Raw genomic sequence first — 20,021 nt, 5'->3', positions numbered from 1 at the left:
GATTATGAGATGCCATCATCCTTTGGAAATTCCAAACTTTGTGGGGTTTTCTATATTTAATTTTAATGTTACAGTTATTTTTTATATTCGGAAATAAAAAATTAATCTGTGACTCAATTTGTGACAAAAATCAAATTGAACTCATTCTTTATCTAGCATGCTTTACATACTTTGTCTACAAAGCCCTAAAACACTAAATATTGTGATGTATTTACCTATAAATAATTCACAATGCAATCACATATTTCCAGGAACATATTTATTTGCAATGATCTATTTTGTTTTAAATAATTATGAATTCCATCTACCTTTCCTTCTCTACAACATATTTGTGTTGACCATAGTTAAGATTTAAAATTAAAAGTGAATAATAGCATAAGAAGTAGGGGTACAGATGTGTCCATGTAAGGTGTCATAGGATCCATCTGAGCTTTGCTGTCAGGTTCCTGTTTTAACTTGCCCATGAACCATCCTGGCCATTTGCAAGGGAGGGCTGAGGCACTACTTTGTCCAAGTAGTGGGTGCAGGCACACGTGTGGGCACTGCCCCAGCAGCCAGTCACTGGGCTGGCTGTCTCTTGGACAGAGCCCTGCTCTGCTTCTCCAGGGCTGGATGCTCTGCAGTGCACAAGGACTTGCCTTTAGAAGTGACTAGCCAGAGCTTATCAGAGCTTTTTCCATCATTTTTGCTCTGCCGGTCACTATTCTCCAGTGCGTGAGTCATAGTAAGAATAAATAATGTAATATTGATGCAACATTTAGTGTAACTCTGAACAAAAGAATGAATAAAAATATCTATAAGGTGAGTAGGCTTGGTTACTGCTCTTCAGGCAGATTTTTCTCCCTAACCATTGAAAACAAAGCCTGGGGAGTCCCAAACCAGTGTCCTGGAGTATCTTTCACAAATAAGAAAAACTGTGCCAAGACCAAACAGCTGCTTCAATATGCAGGATGCTGGTACTGTGATTTAGGTAGAGAGCTCTCCAAAATCTTGAGGTTTTCTGTACCAGCTTCATTAGTGGCATGCTTAATGCTAACCTTTCAGGAAATATGTTGGTATAAAATCTGTGATTATGTCTTCTCTGCTAGATCTCTGAGGGTCACTGTTAACTCTGCAAAAGTAGGACGTCCTTCAGGTTTCTGAAAAGAAAAGCAGAGGGTAAACTTGTGTTAGCAGATTGGTTGATTACAGTACCAGACTTCAGAAATTGGATATAAGTACATTTGAGATAATACTTTAAAATTACATTTCATTTTATGAATACAAATTTTAAAAATCAAGTTTGTAATTTTAGAGAAAAAGAAAAATCTGTTATTCATGACACCAGCAGCATGAGCACAGACACTTGTGAAAATTTCCTGAAATTTCTTTATACTTATTTCAATTCTGGATCAGAATTCCTATGGAATTTCTCCCTGCAGTAGGTCTGTGGAAAACCCTACCTGTCAGTAAAATATGGCACTCAGGAATGCTTCCTGTGTTTTTGAAAAAGGATCTTCACTGCTGTATGATTTGAAGTGCTGCGGCTCAGTATGGAGCAAACTCCTGTCTGGTGGCAGACAGGAAAGAGAATTTCCCCATGATCTCTCTGCTGGCTGGCACCCCAATGGGTGTTTGCAGTAAGCAGGCAAGCTGGATGCAATTTAGATTTCCATCTCTTAAGCTTTTTCTTTTTACTTAGGATTTAAAAATTTTATTCAGAGTAGTAAGGTGGGAGATAAAGGAGACAATGGTAGCAACAAGATTCCCCAGCTACTCACTGTGTATGCCCACAATTTTACATGAAAAAATTGCACACAAAGCTCTTCTGAAAGGACTTCTAACCTAAAATAAAGATGCATTTCTTCTAGAGACTAGAGAAGGAGGGCCCTTAAGGGATTAATCAGATGGAGAAGTTGAGGAAATCAGCGTTTTGTTACCAATATAGGAAATAATAGGTGCTGGACAAATGGTGAAAGAACATGAAGTACTAAATCAGCTTGGAGAGGGTGAAAGAGGTGCAGCCTTAGGACCTGCCCTGATGTACAAAGATACTGATATACACTTGAAAAAGGGGTTTAAAAATCTACATTTTGTGGGCATATCCACTTGGTGTATGAGTGTGTTATCATCCAGAGCAGATCTAGAGAAAGCCATGAACAATACAAAGGCACAAAAAAGGTATCACATTGCTCCCAGCAGAGAAACAGGACAGCAGTGGCATCTTCCAACCAGGGATGCTCTAGACCTGTTGTACTGATAGTGTGCTCTGTATTTCTCAGCTGCAACAGTCAAAAGAAGCAGAGGCTTGTAAACTTTGGTGTGATTTGTGAAAAAGTTGGAGACGCTGAGAATGCCACAGATGTGAAATAAGAATTTAATGTCTTGAGCTTTTAAGATTGCTCTTATATCCATGTTAAAAATTAAGAACAAAGTAATACCTCAGGGAAAGAAACAAGGGGAACAAACCTCATGCCAGCAGCTGTACATGACTTTGTACACAGGATGTGATGCCAAATGTGGTCGATAAAGTCGGTTACCCTGAGAAATCTCACAGACAACTTCAGCATTTGACTTGGTTTCAAAAGGCATTTTGCCTTCTGTGAAAACTTCCCACATCAGTACACCTAGAAGTGAACCAAAATAGGTTTAGGACAAAACAAAAGATGCCAAACCCATAAGTTTTCAACAAAATTAGAGAATAAAAAACACTCCTGATTCCTCTGTGTGTTGAAAAATGAATGAGAGTATGGGCAGCCTGAGCTGAATGAAGGATACAGCCCAAACAATTTTCAACGAATATAATTATGCTCTCTTTTTAAGTCAGCTAAGGTGATGGTCCATAAGACTCGGATGAATACATTTGGCTAATGAGGACTCATCAGAAATGCACATTTCAGTCAAAATCTACTTTTTAGGTGCAACCTTCCAAATGAAAAATCCATTTGTCCAATATAAGCAAACTTTGAAAAATGGGAAAGAAGTTTCAGATATGTAGTATGGGTAGAAATTTATACTTTCCTAAATCACATCAGTAGTTTTAGGGAAGTATGATTGCCCTTTCACCTAATCAACTCACCAAATGACCAGACATCTGATTTGCTGCTGTATTTTTTGAAATGAAAGACTTCAGGAGATGACCATTTGACTGGAAACTTGGCACCTGAAGAGCTGATATATTCATCATCAATGACATACCTGAAGAATAGGAGCAAACCACACAAATTTGAATGAGTGACATTCCCACAAATGGTTTCGAATTCCAGAAAAATAGTATTAATTTGGAAACAAAATTATATCACTATTTTAGTATAAAATGCACACACACAAAAAAAACCCCATAGCAATGCACTTAAAGACATTTTTGTCTAAATGAATGATTTGGATTATTCATCAGAATTATGTCAGAAGAAAACATTTTGATACAAGCATAAGAGTGACAGGATGATTATTATTAATATACACCCAAAAGATGAAAATAAGACACATCACCATGGGCAAGAAAATCAGCAGCAATAAATAATTAGTCTTTTTTTTAAAGGATCCACCTTTTCAACCACTTGTTCTACCCAAGTAAGACTCTTGCTGTCCATCTTCACAGATGCCATATCAGGGACATTGTTACCAAAGCAGCACACAAACAAATGTTTATCACATTCAAGACAGCAGTTCTTGTAGGAGCACTAAAGTAATTGTTTTTCCCCAAGCTTATAGGAGCTGACCTCCCAGATAAAATGAAATTATTTACCTAATGCAGGCATTTATAGGGCAACATTTTAAATGACTACTAGGCTGACCCCAACATCCTTATGAACTCTGGGCACATTTCCCAAGTATTAACGTTCCTGAGCAGATCACAGACATGCAGTACACATTTATTCTCAGGGAAAGCATAAAGGTAGTTTTATTAAAGCACCTTTTAAAGGAGGTCACATTGAAATAAATAATCTTTTTGCCTCACTTTCTCATTTTGGTTCAGGCACAGAAACATGGGAGGCTATTGAATTAGGAACATAGCAGTAAAAAATAACCTGTAAAAGCAATTGTGTGAGCTCTGAATAATTAGGTTGTGTTCCCATCAGGTTTCCACAGCCTCCCCAGGATAGTGAGTCCTAGAGCCAGACCACTGATCTCCACTTTGTGGCCACAGTGAGCCTTTCAGGTCCATTATTCTTAGGCTGGAGCCTGGCAGCCACCTTGGTCTTCCTGTATTTTCTCATTCATTTGGATGAGTCCAGAGCCCTGATGCTGATCTTTCCCTTTTGGGGAGCAGTACAACCACGGTACAGGATAGCCCTTTGAAAAACAAGTCTTTAGCTATAAACTGCTAGGGTGTTGTAAGCCTGAGGTTAGAAATAGGAGGCAAAACTGAAGGAGAATGGCTGTGCTGACCTATCGACTCGCAGCCACAAGTGTCACCACAACCTTCTGCTCAGAGCCCCTGACTGTCTTTCAAGCTCATCTGCCTCCTAATGCTAACCCACAGAAAAACCAGCCAGTAAAGCACAAAAGTAGAGGGCTTTGTGTTGGCCTTACAAGAGGACAACCTTTTGTTGTCCTCTTTGGGCAGCAGTCAGTCATTTGGCCAGCTCAGCTGTGTCCTCTGAGGAAAGTCTGTGAGGCTAGAGTTATGTTTTTCAGGCTGGTGCATGTCACAGTTGAGAGTGCTCTCTTTCCTAACTTTGGCTGGCTCTATCACTAAGCAGAAAAACCACTTCCCTTCCAGAGCAGCATGTGTCACACTTCCTACCCACATGGTCCTTCCTGCATCCTGCCTCACCGACTCAGCTACCGCAGCCTCCAGAGGTCAGCACCAGCTCCAGTTCCGTCCCTAGCAACTTTCTCACCTCCATCCAGCTCAGCAAAGCTGGGGAACTTCTTTCTTCAGGCTTCTGGCTGCCCTGTGCACTCTGGGCATTTCTCTGTCCATAAACACCTCGAAGTTTACCTAGCACTGTGTTTACCTATCTTGCACTCACCAAGAGCAAGAGGAGGACACGACATCCAGTTCACGGTACAGTGGTTAAACAACATTACAATTTTCATCAGGATTCAAAAATTACCCACAGTGGGATCCCCCAAACCAGTGAAGCAAGCAGTGAGGTTAACTAAAGATCATGCTGCACCTGTCTGAGAATAGGTGCTCACAAAACCTTTGTCAGTGACCTCGTACCTTGCCATGCCAAAGTCAGATACTTTAACCACGTGCTCCTCATTGACTAAACAGTTTCTTGCAGCCTGGGGAAAATGAGAGAAACATATCTGAAATCTGGGCTAAAGATTTTTAAGAGAAATACAGCAGCTGATTATATTTGCTCTAGCTCATGCTGTTTATATCTGAATGGAGATTAGTGTATTGGTCAAAAATATTAATGAATTTTTGAGTCAGTGAACATATTTCACTATTGTGTAGTTATACATACATAGCACCTGGCAACGCATATGCTTGTAGTATGAATTGCAATATGTTTATGCATTCTTAACAGGGAAAGACTTTTAGGCTTCAGAGTCTAATGATCCAACCAGATGTTTTCCTGAACATCAACACAAGGGACTATTAGTGTAACTTCTTAAATTTGTTTTTTGATGTTTTCATTACAGAAATCAGGAACTTCCTGGTAATTTTCAAGATTTTACATTTCTTCATGCAACTAGGCAGGAGAGGAGGAAGATTTCTTCTCTACATCCAAATGTGAGCATTGAAAAAGTATCAAGGAGTAAAGAAACAAACTCCTTTTCTCGAATTCCCTGCCTATGGGCAGAAAAGCCACTCATATATCCCAACATTAATGAATGGCTGTAGAGAGCCAAAAAAATATAGATAGAAAAATATTTCAATTTTTAAAAATTCTCATTGTTGCTGACATTTTGTAATGCTGTGATTCTGGTTGTGTTCTAATCACTTTCACATTGAGATGTCATAATACCAGCTAGTTCCATGTCAATATCCTAATTTTCCCTGAGCTCTCAAGGGGTGTTTCCAATGGACAAACTTCTCTCAAGTGGTTTTTTTAGCTGTCCATGGGCAAAACAACAGCTGAAAAGTTTGGATTTTCCTTACTAGATCCTGCAGGGCTGAAGTCTTACAGGATACATAGTGCCCCATAAAATGCAACAGCGCATTCTGTACTGCAAATATTTGATAAGAACCACAGAAAACCTATTGTACTTACCAAATCACGGTGAATAAAGCTGTTTCTTTCCAGATATTCCATCCCTTCACAAACGTCCTGGCACATGCTCAGGAGAACGTCTCTGCCGAGTTTCCCCCGCCTTTGCCGCAGGTAACTGAGCAGGCAACCATTTTCCATGAATTCAGTCACAACATAGAGGGGCTTGTGATGTGTGCACACTCCATAAAGCTGGACCAGCTTTGGGTGGGAGAGTTTCCTGTTTAAAATCACATTTTAGACAGCCTAATATTTGTTCTTGGCAGGTAACTAAACCTTTGATTCTCATGGTGGCTTTGAAAAAATTTTTCACTACTTGATAAACAGTATCCTATTCAGCTGAACTAAGAGTTCTCCCAGTACTTAATGCTTTTCTCTCTAAAACTTTCTACAAAATTTCACTCTGTGAACCCATAATTCTTCATCAGTTATATAAGTGCAGTGAATGCAAAGCTTGATTTGGTTGCTGCAAAATGGAAAGGTCTAGCTACACTTGGTTTGCAGGCAGGGGCCTTGACTCTGCAAGGGTTCATCCCTTCTGGGCTTTGCCAAGACCTCGTGTGGATACTTCCTTAATTTGCAAAGTTTGCAGGTATGGTAATATAGTTTCTCAAAAGCTTTAGTTGTGTAGAAGCTCTGCCAGTGTTCCTGAGGCACTGAGGTATGGATTAAAGAATAGTTATAGAAGCACATTTACATTTTACCAGAACATTTATTCCCCATTCAGCTCCATAGTACAAAGCAAGGCACGCTCTAAAGAAAGAGTCTGGGCATAGGAAACATCTGCATCAGCTTGGTTCAGACCTTTACATCAGCCTTTCTGTCCCACACATCCACCATTCCCATCAAACTGCTTTGTTTGTTTGAAATGGAATTAGGTTATATTTATTTCTTAGAAAATTGACAGAATAGCTTTTGTACTTACATCATCAGTTTGGCCTCCTCTATGAAATCATCTTCAGACATTGCACCTTCATTGATTGTTTTGATGGCAACCTTGATAGTCTCTTTCCATTTACCAAGATAAACAACTCCAAACTGCCCACGCCCAAGTTCTTTCAGTATCAGCAGTTCAGATGGGTTTAATCCCCACTCCTCTGCAAAAGCAACCCAAAATGTCAGGAGAGTCAGGCCAGCTTTCCTGAGCCATGCTGCAGGAGACACGCCTTGCTGATGGCAGTCAATGAGCACTGCAAAGCATCACACTTGTTCGTCAGTCACAGCATGAGTTTTAAATATCTGAAATTTTTTACTGGCTCATATATGTTTAAATATAAATGCTATTTTACAGCTTGAAGAATGTGATTAGGAATTTTGCCTAATGTAGGAATGTCTGAGGCTTGAAGATAAGGCAAGTGTTTAGCTTTGATTACACATGAGAACTTTTTTGGCACTATGATGTGTGATGTTTTTAGCTCCAAACCAGTTCCAGATGGATAGTATAGCTACAGAAATAGTCAGTGGCTACCTTTATTGTAATAACTACAATAGCTTAACCGTTCAGAAATATTAAGCCATGAGAATCACGGGAACATGAAAGATACTCAGTTTTGGAAGTTCCTATAGACAGTATGAAATTCCTGATCTGTACACTCAAAACTGGCATTTATTGCTTGTTTGTTTTAATACCACATAAGATTCCATTCTTATTCCTAAAACCTGCAGAACCAACAAAGAAAATCTTCTCCATAAATAGTTTAATTTCAGGTTTCAATTTTGGTTTCCTAAGCATTTACAAAAATCAAATAGCTTTTCAAAAGCTATTAAATGTCTATTTGAGTCTTAGGTTTGCTTAGAAAAGTCCAAATAGCTCTGAATGCACTGGGGGTTGTAACAGAAGCACAACAGTCACAGAAGCAGCTCAGTCAGGTGTCTCATTTGGTACTGACACCTTACACTGTTTATGTGTTTAGTATTACCAAAGAATTTCACAGATACAACTTAATTATTAAACTGGGTGAATATGAGCTAAATTCTTGCCTAGGCAGATAGCTAAATCTCCCACAAAAGAAGATAAAAAATTTACCATAACTCAGTCCTGTGGTTTCTGGTGAGGTGCATCCATCTGATCCCACTGGATGTCGGAGACGTGTGATAAGACCTGTAGGGGACACAGCCATAATATTCTGCTGACCAAGTATATGCTATATCATACCTCTCCTCAAACAAAACTGCTTGGAATCCAAAGTAAATTTCTTATTTCTTGAAGTTACAGTTTGCTCAGATAAAACACTACAGTGAGAAGAAATGGAGAAAGACTATTTAATAGGGCCCTGACTATGAAAGTATTTCTACTTTCATAAAGCCAACACTAACACTCTTACTTTTTTGTACCATGATAGTAAGCATAAATGACCTCTAAAATGCTGTATCACTGACCTAAGTAGGGTCGCATGACTTCTCAGGTTTGAAATATTTTTGTGTCTCATGTATTTTCTTTGCATTAATAAGCCAAGAGTACTAGTGAATACATCCTTCACCAAGGACTCCCTGAGTTCATTGATTCTTCCCACTACTACTTTTAGGGCCAATTCTGCTACAAGTGTTTCCTACAATTCTCCTCCCTCCAGCAAAAGGCTGTGTCCATTCCCATATCTTCCTCTCTAGAGCAAGGGATCTCCCTGTGTTTTCCCATCTCCCTCATTCAGAGTAAAACAATTTTATATTGTATTAAAATGATGGGCAGAACCAAGGTGAAGGATATTTTTCATGCTAAAAATTATAAAAATCTGCCATCAGCCAACGGTTAGGGGTATCTAACTGTGGTAAGCTGAAAGTCAGTGTTAGAGGGTCTTTGTGAGCACAAGGACTAATTCTGCCCTTGATTGTTTGTGGTATGGCTTGGGTTTTTTTTTAAAATCAGTAGAATGCTGCCTGCTGATTCACAGCATAGCTCCTGCTTTTATTAGATTGTATGTATGCTGGTCCTTGTCATAGACAAAGAAAGAATTATGATCAAATTTCACCCAAGTCCCATTCAATCAAATGTGAACCAGGAGAATACAGAGCAGTCTTTTATTTTTGCTAAACTCATTTAATAATGTAGACAAGTTTGGTCATTTCACTTCCCTCATGGTATATGCACATGACAGCTATAACTTTGGCAGAAAGAATCAAGGCGTATTTGAATTCATTACCAATAGAAACACTTGTGTCAGATTTTATAAGGAAGCTATTAGAAAAAGATGTAAAACCATTATCAGCTCACATGCATTACCTGCAGCATTGTGTTGATGATACTCGATGAGCTCAGGAACAGATGAGAAGACATAATTTTCTGCTACATAATATTGTCCTGAGTGATTTTGTTTAATTTGATAATGTAGAATATTCCCATTATGATTTCTGAAATCAACAAAGCATTAGAATTTTCAGTAAAAATAATTTATTGTATAAATATGCTTAAATTTCACTATGAAAACATAGAAAAATCTGAAAACTTGGGACACAGTTCTCAGCTGAGAATGGCTGTGTCTAGCTGGAACACTGTTTCAAGAGAAAAAAAAAACACTTCTGTTGCCAAAGTATTTTTTACCCCTGTATCAATGCATTCATAAGAAATAGCCACAGTGTTTAAGAATTGCTCCTCCTCATTCAACACTCATTTGAATACAACCTCTTGAAATTAAAATGTTACAAATTACCTGCATTTTCTCCCCAAAAACTTAAACACATATTCATGTATAGCATGAGATTAAATTTTCAGTTCTATGTCTTCAAAGAGTCTTCATTGGAGCTTTTATTTGACACCTTTGTTTTTCTGTATTTCTTTGTGTTATCTGTCTTTTTTGCTTTCTGTGTATTTTGCTGTCTGCTTATCCCTGCTTCTGTGACACCCAAAATTAAGCAGTTAAGTTTGCATTTCAGGCTGGTGGTTGCTGAAGGTTAGTACTCTAAATTGTGGACACAGCAAGCAGAGCTCAGAATACAGAGACATTATACAGTCTGCATTACTGAGTCATTGTCAGAAACACTCCTGAGCCTACAGAAATTGTGAGCCTGACCTCAGCACAGGCATGGTGGGGAGGGCTGGCCTCAGATTTCCAAAGAGGGAATGGAGGGAGAGAGGAAGAGGGTGGAGGTAACAGCAGTGCTTTAGCTGCTCTCACCTCTGGCTTGCTGTAAGAGGGAGAGAAGGAAAGCAGACACAGTAGATACAGGGGGATGTGGGAGGGCTGATCAAGAGGGTATAGGACAGCTTGAAATAGGTTAAATCAGTGGTGTAGGTGATTGCTTCTGATATGGGAAAGTGTGAGTCCTGTGGGTGTTGCCCAGCAAAAGTAAGACTGCACAGTAGGGGTGAGGTGATTTTGGGAGACAAACAGGTGAAGTTTGAGCACAGAAGAGTCTGGGGTGGATTTACAGTGCACAGAGCCTGTGGAGAAAGGAAACAGTTTGGTGCAGTGGCCAAAGGCTGTGGCATGGTTTCCACAGCAGATAATTTGAGAATTTCAGGGAGTGCGGGTAATCCTGTCTTGCCAGGACCTTTGCACGCTGACTCCCAGATCCACCACCCCCCTTGATCTTTTCTGCACACAGGGTGATTAACTCTGCATGAACAGCATCCCAGTGGTTCCCTGCTCCTGTGCACTGCATGTCCAACCTACCCAGTTATTCTGAGGAGTCTGGAGGAAGCTTTTCCATCACCACTTGATTCAAACCCCAACCATTCAGAGGAACTCACCCCTTAGCCCGCGAATACATGGACAGCGTAAGAAGACCCTGCCGGCTTGAGTCCCTGACAACAAAGGCGCCTTCTTTGGGCTGAAAAGAAATCCAGGTAGAGTTATTTCAATCTTTTGAGCTTCAGTAATGCTCCCTTGAGACAGGACTTGCAGCTGATTACCAAATTCTGTAGAATACCTATGACTATTTGGGAGGAAGATCAAGAAGTGGAGAACATGTACCTGGATAGCCAGGTACATGGCAGAGCAAAATAAACCAAGAGAAAATAATAAATGCCAGAAAACTTTTAGAGGTAAGTAATTTAGCTGAATTATACTCTTCAGTGTGAGGTAGTGAAAATGCTTCAATTTATTAAAAAATCAAATTGTACAAATCACTAGAAAAAAATCCAGTTAAAACAATTCTGTCTGAGACGTTCTTCCTTGGTCCTTCTTGTTCTGGGCCTGAGCAAAGACCCAAGGAGTTTGACTGAGTTAGGTAACTAACTGACTTTGGTAACTGACAGGGGGTAGAATGCAATGTGGATTGCTTGCTCTGTATTTAAGGAAGATGCAGTGGTTTGTTAAGTTCTGCTAAACTCAGAGCTAATTAGCTTACTACATGGATTTCTGTTTTTAATGTCTAATGTAACAGACAAGCACAGTAAGCCACATAATTTGATTTATCTGGCATGGAAAATCTACATAGAATTTGCTGGGGCTACAACTTAGAGCTTTGTGAAGTCTGGATAGTCTGCACTTTACACTTACACCAGAAAGCCTTTCCTTTTAAGGTAGAAATCTTCAAATGTACTTTTCTCTCTTACAGAATACCAAACAGATTTTGATTTGACTGTGATAATGCTCTTGATGCTCTACTGATAGGTATTTTTTCAGTACTGTTAGCTCTATGTGCAAGCTGAATTACCTTCTGGTGCAAAAGAAGTTCTGCCTGGCTTCTGTTCATGTTCCTGCAGTACCACCTGCAAAAAGGACATAACCTATCCTTAATTTCAGACAGTAAAAATGAATGTTTGCTTTTTTTCACAGTTTAGTAGTTGCATTATTCCAAGTCAAAAACATGTTTAGAACTATCATTGTATATGAATATGTCTTCATTTGAAATGATTTTATTAGATTTTTTTTTAGAACTTTTTGGCCCCAATTTACTGTGACTAAATATTAGCTTTAAAAAAAAGGAAGAAAAAAAGAAAAAGAAACCCAAGGGAAAAAAAAAATTATGCCAAACTGTGATGAAATTTACAGTCCTGGATGATTTGTCAAGCCTTTCTTCTCTACAGTTTTTCAGAATTTTTATCTTCTCTCCAGTAATTTAAATTTATAGTAGTTGGAATTAGCTACATGATCACAACAGGCAAAGATCAGAATACAGAATTATGCATTGGGTCTACAGAAACAGGAAAAATCTGGATTCTGACACTATGATTCATGTACATAAATTTAAATTCATTTTAGGAGTAATGTTTTGTATTCAAAAAAAAGAAAGCTTTTGATAAACATGTTCATGTCTAATAAAAATTTGAAGGCTCAAACATTAAAATGTATTTCTGCAATCCATTTTTAGAAATAAAAGCCCAATTATAATTTTCAAAGGTACTTACTTGTATGTTTCTAAATTGCTTTTCTTCTCTATAACATAGTTGCTGGGAATTAGACCTTCATTCCTGAAACAACATATTTGGGATAATATTATGGTATGGTGCAAAAGATTAGTAGGATTAAGATATATGTCATCCATATACATACAACCATTACCAATATCAGAGTAAAGGCTATACTGAAGATAATGCAAAGGAGAGAGAGGAATAACACAAAACAAACATAAGTGTGAAAAGCATCCTAACTGAAGTTATCTAGCTCTCTAAAATAACCAGGTATTTTGGGGAAGAGGTTGTGTTTCATGTATGTCTTCATAATCTCTGTGGTTTCATAAAGTTTTTACACGTACATGCTCCATTGTAGAGCATTTGAAATATGGAAAGCTGGATTTTCACATGGCCCAGAGCCCAGTGACTCACATGGTCTTCAAACACCCTTATGTTGCTCAGGAACCTACTGAGTGTAGGGCTTAACTCTGAATTCCCAACAGATTCTAATTCCCTGTCCATTTCTGGGGTGCCAAGCCCTGCTGAAAGTCTCCCCAGTCAATCTGTGTTGAACACTTTTAAGTCTGCTCCAAAATAGTCCCATTTATGTGCTCACTTTTGTACAGGGTGCTTTAAGGGTTTTTTCTTTCTGTGAAGGGAGATTGAAATAGATGCCCTCTCTCTTACCCATGTTGGTCTCTTGCCTTCCACCAGAGGGGATCATACTGTTCCAGGACAATGTATTCTTCTGATTTCTTGAGAGGTAAATCTAAAGGCCCTCTAGCAAAGAAGTCATAGAGTGCAATAACTCTGGGTTTGTCCTTGTAGTCTTCAAAGGCCTCAGGAGGCAGAGGAGGTAATGGCTTGTCCTTAAACTGTCTCTTGTGCTGCTGAAAAATCAAAGTATTTTTCATAACTAGCCTTTTCTCTCTACTGTAGATTGCTTAGTTACACTGTAATTTTTATGCAGCAAAGAACTTTGTATGCTCAAGAGCTAGTTACTTCCCTGCTTATCCTGGTACTAAGCCACTGTGTGTCAATTCTCTCTTTTGGCCTGCCAAAATGTTACTTACCCCACACTTCCAAATAGATTCATAGGAAACATCTGGCTGTGAGGCAGAGTACTGGGTCACCAGGACAGCGTCAGGGTCCAGGTTCACTTTTGTTCTCATTTCCCTGATTTTGAAAAACATGAAGCATTGGTGTGAATGCCTACCTGTAAACATCCACATAAAAATATCCATGGCCATCCATGCCTTCCTTTATTAGAGATATGCAGAGTACAGTGTCTTTAAACTTCCTCATATTTGCTCTTCTACTGCAAATAGGGATTTTTAAGAAGTCCTTTATGTGTAGATATTTAACTACTGAAAAGTTTAAGCATTTCACATACCTTTCTTGCACTGAGCAGCAGCAGCAGCAGAAAACAGACTGGATGGTGTGATCTGTGAACAAGAACATTTTCCATATTTGCAGTTTGTTCGCAAAACTTAAATAATTAAGGACTATCCTATGTGCTTACACCCACTGTTAGCTCTGTCTTGCTGTGAGATGTCTAGCAAATCATTATGGCTGAAAACCAGCCAGACCTTTTCTACCACAGTCTCCCTTACAATGTTTTGGCAATCATGAGGCTATATGTATGAGCTAAATCAGCTCACTAAATCAGCAAAAATAAATGATAATAAAAGATACATTTTCAGCCAAATTCATACCAGTTTGACTGATTACATCACCCTGCACAAGCTCTGCCTAGTGCAGTGAGGGGGATGAGAATCTTGTCAGGGACAGGAGATGGAGAACTGTCCCCTTTAGCACTGACATAATTTTTAGATTATTCAAGCCAAATACAAAACCACGCTTGTATGACAAGCATTTCTTTATTTTGAGGTTTATTAAATGAGCCACACTATTATAACTTCTTTGAATTTAATACTGATTTTCCTATTTCTGTTGCAGCCATTAATATAATAAATGCACTAGCCTAGGTTTTTGCATTGTTGATCCTAAAGATCTAATCCAGCCTGGAATAAATATGGGATGTCCCTTCTGGTGTCCTGTGAGATTTTTTGCCACTGCCTATGACCAACTGAAAGCCAAATGTGGTAAGATTATGGATCTTAGCATTCAAACCATTAAGCAACTGTACCACATTATGAAAACGTAGTTTTCCCTATGAAGGTACACAGCATAGCAAATCTTGTGCTAATAAAAGAAGTTAAAATGTTGGATGTCAAATGATAAGATCAAATCTAGTTCTTAGCTGGAAGAGCCCTGTCTCATAAGTGGTTTGTTTAGACTCTCTTGAAAGTCATGGTGAAGTTTCCCCTAGAGTGTTGAATCCCGTGAAGAATCTATTGTGTGGGAAATGGATGAGCTGACAGTAATCAGAAGACACCATCAATTGTTTGATAAAAGTTTCCAGTGACAGCTGTGAAAAATGCAGCAATTAAAAATACCCAAAGCAGCTGACAGCAACAATTCTCTTCAAAGCAGCCAGACTAAAAAGATATTGTCAATGAAGTTGATTTGCTGTGTAATTGTCCAGTGTACATTGAATTGTCCCTTGGCCATTTAAAACTGCCTCATAAATAGTCAACACTGTGGGTGAAGAAATGCTTGGGTTTCTTTTATTTCAGCCAGTGACATGAAGTTTAATCAATGTCTATAAAGTATGTCGTTATTTGCAAACAGGAACGTGATATTTCAAAACCTGTTTCTTCTCATTGAACCATCTAGTCTAATTAAATACATTATTTTTATTATACAATATTTATATTCTCCATATAAAACATTTACAATAAATAGTTAGAAAGAGCACTGCAGACTTTCTTTGTAACACTAGAATAATCTTCTAATTAGATTTTAAAGATGTGGCTGTTAGCTTGAAAACAAGGGTTCAGACAAATGCCATGGATGAGTAATTCTGGATTGTTTTCTTTATGAGCCCAGTAATTTGAGTATACTTATAGTGTAAGGTCAGGAATCCTTTTTGCCTTCAGTGAATCTCAGACTTGTTCTGTTAATGGATGACTTTTATGTCTGACCCCCTCCTTTTACTGTGTTAAAAGCTATTAGTAATGAATGACTTTATGTGACACCTTAAAAAATACCCTAAGCATATATGATATTGAATATTTAGCCTCTTGTCCTGTCCATAAAACCATAGAAAAGGTATACGCTGAAGCTGTAATTATGATATTTCTTCCTGCACTTCGTTTGGTGAGCAATTTTTCCAAGGATGGAGTGTATAACCTAATAAAGATGACAAAATAGGAGATGATAAATCCTGCAGACTGTAAATTAAGGCTCAGATTAGGTAAAGGCCATGGATCAGACAAGACCACACTGAAGTGAATTGCAGGATCTGGAGGAGCAGCACAAACTGCACAGTCCTACCAAAGTTTAGTGGAGTAGCAGAGTATTTAAAGTGTGAAATCACAGCCAATCAATCCAGCAGATATCATCCTAAAGCAGATAATTTCCAGTTCTTTGAGAATTAATTTGTCTCTATACATCTTTTCTCAGCAACCTCAGTCACTTCTGAAATTCTTTTGTCCCTGCATTACTCCTAGAGTATTTGTGGAATTAATTCAGTAGAAATTAGTACAAGTGTAAATGAATGCAGTGCAAACTGTACATTTCTCCTTGGAAATTTGCCAACGCTGCAAGGAAACATTATCAAAGCCCATAGAAAAAGGCCTTCAGCTCTGCAGAGCTCAGTCCTGCATTAGTTAAATTGACTTAAGGCCAGAAGCTTTGACCTAATGGCTTGGAATTTCTCAAGCAAAGACTCATGTACTGATCTATGCATTTTACATCTTCCCTGGTCATTGGGAAGCTTCTTGAACTATAATTTTGCCTCCCAATTACATTCATATTTATTAAGTTCATAACTTACTTCACAAAGTAGGCCCAAACTGTGATGCTGTTTTAGAAAGACTTGGCCAACACTACAGATGGGGCAAGCTTTGATGCACTGAGTGAATAACTTGATTTAACTTCAATTTGATTTAACCCTCCTCGTGGCCAAGGAAGATGCTGACACTGAGGGCTGCACAGCAGTGTGTGCTGTCACACAGCAGGAAGATGGCATTTCCTGCCTGACACTTCTCACCCCCACATGCACTCTCTCAGGTCTTGAGCTCTTCCTTCCTTTCTCTTTTCTCAACACCCATCAGAAAAACTAAGAAAGAATTATAATATTTAAACTCCTGTATTTCAATTTTTTTAAAGCTATAATTTAAAATACAAATACATTGAAAATAGAATTTACTCATTTAAAACATTTCTTCTTGATTATCCCTTCTGCTAGATCTCTGAAATCAGTGGAACAATTCTATCTGATTTCCTTTAGTTTTTCACCAAGGACATTCTCCTAAGCAATACACTGGATTTGTCAAGGAGTGTTAGAGTCACATATTAGCTGGCCTAGATCCCCTGGTCCCTAGCTCAAGTAACCACACTGAAGAGTTCATAAATTAAAGATTAGTCACTGATGGTATCACTGAGAGTTGTTCTTCAGCAAGGAAGTCACACTTTGGATTCCATATTTGGAAGAGAACAGAGAGACCAGTTAGATTTGCCATGTTATGAATTACAGACTGCTTGGACAGGACACAGGAAAGAAATACAGGCTAAGAGGAAGAAATAGTCTCTAATTTTTAACAGTAAATTAATTTTGATGTCTTTTCAAATAAAGTACTTATGGAGCTATCAATTATTTTAGAATCACCTCTCTGTTTCCGGCCTAACTAAAAAGTTTCCCATAAATAAAAAAGGTACTCAAATCTAGCTTCTTTTAAATCCATACCAAGAAAGATTTCTGCAGCACCCACAGCTCCATTAAATGTCCCAGCTCACATTCCCTCGAGTTCTATCACAACACAAGCTATGTACACACATTGCTTTGATCCTTGGGGTAAGTCATGATGGAAAAACTAAACTCATAGCTTAAAACCTAGGTTTAAGTTAAATGAGAAGAGTATTTGAGGTGTTGAATCTAGAGCTTGCCATCTTCCTTCTTAAAATGTATACAGAATTTTTTATTTATGCAATTTTTGACGAAAGCTTGCCACCTTAGACAAAGTTATTTAACACAGAAACAAACAAAACCAGTGCATTTCACTGCTAATATATTTTTCTTTCTGGGAATGAGCAGTTTATGAGGAAGACACTTGTTTATAAAGCAGTGTCACATTATCTCCCTGATGACAGGCAAGCAAGCAAACACAAATCCCAACACCAGCAAGAACCATGACAGTTCTGTACATCAGACCTATTACGATGCTCTCTTTCAAAACAAGAAATAACCATGGCATGCGAAGCATGTGGCTAAAGTAAAAACACTAGGAAAATGGTGTTGAAGCTAATCTGACAAATACTCAGCCTAAAAATGTGCAGCTGACATTTTGATAACCAACTTTTGAGTCCTGGAAATAAATTTATCTGTGCACAACAGAGCAGATGGGATGCAAGAGGAAGAAGAAAAAGATGGGTCAGCTGTCAGGAATAGCCACTGGCTTAAGCAGCTTAAAGACAGTCTCATGAGAACAGAGAGGTAGAGTGAAAACACATTATGGCCTGATACAGTCCCACAACACCCAGAGTACACTTTGGGCTGATAATGCTGTCTGTATACATGGCAAATTCACACATATATGTGCCATCTTCCTCCCATCCTCAGTTGTTACTCACTGTAAATGGCAGCTTTAGGAAGGTAACATCAAAGACAAAAGCAACAAGTTAGAAATTAATTTTTATCATTTGCATTTTATAACTTTGCTATTTCACCATTTCCTTCATTTGAGAAGAAAATCCCTTTTTCTGAATCAGTTTCCCAAAGCACTACTAACACTGAAGACACTCCAGTCCACATCTAAGGTTTGCACTCTTCCACCATGTTTTGCTAGAAGCTCTTGCAATGGAGCAGAAGGTTAACTGTGTTCAACCCTACAAACTCAGCTTCACTCACCAAACCTTTGCTGTAACACCATGTGCCTCCTGGTCTGATCTGTCAGTTTTCAACATTACTACAAAAATCAATAACCTGGTAGAAAGCCACAGTATAGTTTGCTTCTAAAATAATTTTAAAATACAAGCTTTCAGTTTTAGATGTGTGCAAGCTGAGGCTTCCTGTCTTTCCTGTGAGTTAACTCTACTCCGAGGAAAGATAGTTCTACCAAACTCTCTGTCCATGTCCATGTCTATGCAGTTCACAAGTTTAAGAACAGTATTTGGAAACACCTCCCCATCTATATGTAAAAAGAGTTGCTTTGCTAAATCTGTGGTACAATGGATTAATATTTGTGTGTTAATTTTGAAAGTCAAGACAAGCAGTCTTAACAGAGATCCCCTTAGCAGCACAAGAGAAAGTAGATTGATATTTTTATAGCAATATTTAAATACTTCATTTGCTAAGTACACTGCTGCTGCACAAAAAAACCCTACAAGATCAAAATATGCACCCAAGTTTACTTACAGGTAGAAAGAATCATGTCGGTTATCCGTTTATATCAAAATGAAAATGCAAACTTCCCCTCATCAGATGTGCCAGTAAAACAGCCCAAACTGAGCTCTTTGCTCTGATATGAAGCATGGTAAACCACAAATATTGCTTGACCACGCCTACCTACCTTTTATTAAAAAAAAAAAAAAAAAAACAGAGTAGGAGGAGAAAAAATGGTCTAGTATCAAACATTTTATAGAAAAAAAAAGTTATTAAACTGCTACCACTAGGTCTAACTAATTTTTTTTTAAAGTAAAAAACCCACAGCAGATATAAATCACAGAATGGTTCTGTTCAAATGGATTTTTGACCCCAATATTTGACAGAATTCAGTTATAATAAAAATGGGAGGAAGGGCTGAAGTTGCTTAAGGGTGAGTGAGCTCATCCAGAAGAAAGGATGCTACAGCATTTCAGCCTGCCTTTAAAGATTCCAGGACAGTCAGCAACACAGCTGCCTCCAGAGAAGTTCTGATCCCTTCTAAAATTAGCCACCTAAGGCTACATTCAACTAAAAAAAAAATGAATTCATCCAGAAACTGGGTGCCTCAGAGTTCTTGACATCCTCAGTATCAACCCCATTACCAAGCAGGCAGAAATTATCTTCAGGTAATGGGAAGAGGCAAGTGAAAGGTTCAGATTCAAAGCACCCATCTCACTGAGAAAACTGCTGCCAAACCTTCACACAATTAGGTTGTGGTTTATAATATAAATTAATGATAAATATTTAATTATTGCAAAGAAATAGGCTTAAGGTTCATTGCAAACAATTAATCTGATTTTCCTAAGCTTCATTTGGATTTTAAGGGAAACATTACTTATGACATGATGTGTTGTTGAAAGAGCTAGCAGCACCATACTTTGGAGGATCTTAAGAAAAAGTGCGGTTCAAAGAAGGAGTCAGGGAAGGAAAGCTTACCTTAAATGTTCCACATTTCTTTTTCCACTACTTTTTCTACTAGATTTTCCCTTTCAACAATGCTTGCTGTTGGTATCGATTGGAGAATGGTTTTGGACTCAGCAATTTAACAAGTTAGTTTGCATGGTTGGAATAATCTTTTGAGACTTTGTCATGATGGAAATAGGCATTTGAA

The 20,021-nt window shown here is 38.3% G+C and overlaps 1 protein-coding gene across 2 annotated transcripts; it reads right to left on the bottom strand.

Annotated features, from left to right (window-relative positions):
• Nucleotides 1-254: 254 nt before the first annotated feature.
• Nucleotides 255-19,054, bottom strand: LOC102068156 (tyrosine-protein kinase TXK). 2 transcript variants are annotated; one of them, XM_074541532.1, is made up of 15 exons: nucleotides 18,902-19,054; nucleotides 13,814-13,865; nucleotides 13,494-13,596; nucleotides 13,108-13,310; nucleotides 12,436-12,498; nucleotides 11,742-11,796; nucleotides 10,834-10,913; nucleotides 9,367-9,494; nucleotides 8,176-8,250; nucleotides 7,075-7,246; nucleotides 6,153-6,369; nucleotides 5,153-5,217; nucleotides 3,059-3,177; nucleotides 2,449-2,606; nucleotides 255-1,139 (listed from the first exon to the last, which is right to left on the bottom strand). In XM_074541532.1, exons 1-15 carry the CDS (start codon nucleotides 18,915-18,917, stop codon nucleotides 1,071-1,073), a joined length of 1,575 nt encoding a protein of 524 aa, XP_074397633.1. In that variant the 5' UTR covers nucleotides 18,918-19,054; the 3' UTR covers nucleotides 255-1,070. The 2 variants fall into 2 exon arrangements, with proteins under 2 accessions (XP_074397633.1, XP_074397634.1); XM_074541533.1 differs by having other exon boundaries at nucleotides 13,108-13,307.
• Between the last annotated feature and the right edge of the window lie 967 nt (nucleotides 19,055-20,021).

This window comes from Zonotrichia albicollis, chromosome 5 (genome assembly GCF_047830755.1).
Source record: "Zonotrichia albicollis isolate bZonAlb1 chromosome 5, bZonAlb1.hap1, whole genome shotgun sequence".
In the NCBI taxonomy this organism is placed as follows: Eukaryota; Metazoa; Chordata; class Aves; order Passeriformes; family Passerellidae; genus Zonotrichia; species Zonotrichia albicollis.
Note: the sequence above shows the minus strand (reverse complement) of the source record. Positions and strands in the feature narration are given on the sequence as shown.

Excerpts from the sequence above, each read along its gene's own strand:
- LOC102068156 (XM_074541532.1), bottom strand. Across the intron at positions 13,311-13,493 it reads AATCTATTTGGAAGTGTGGG|CAGCACAAGAGACAGTTTAA; the intron begins GTAAGTAACATT and ends TTGATTTTTCAG. Across the intron at positions 1,140-2,448 it reads TGTACAGCTGCTGGCATGAG|AAACCTGAAGGACGTCCTAC; the intron begins GTTTGTTCCCCT and ends TTTTCTTTTCAG.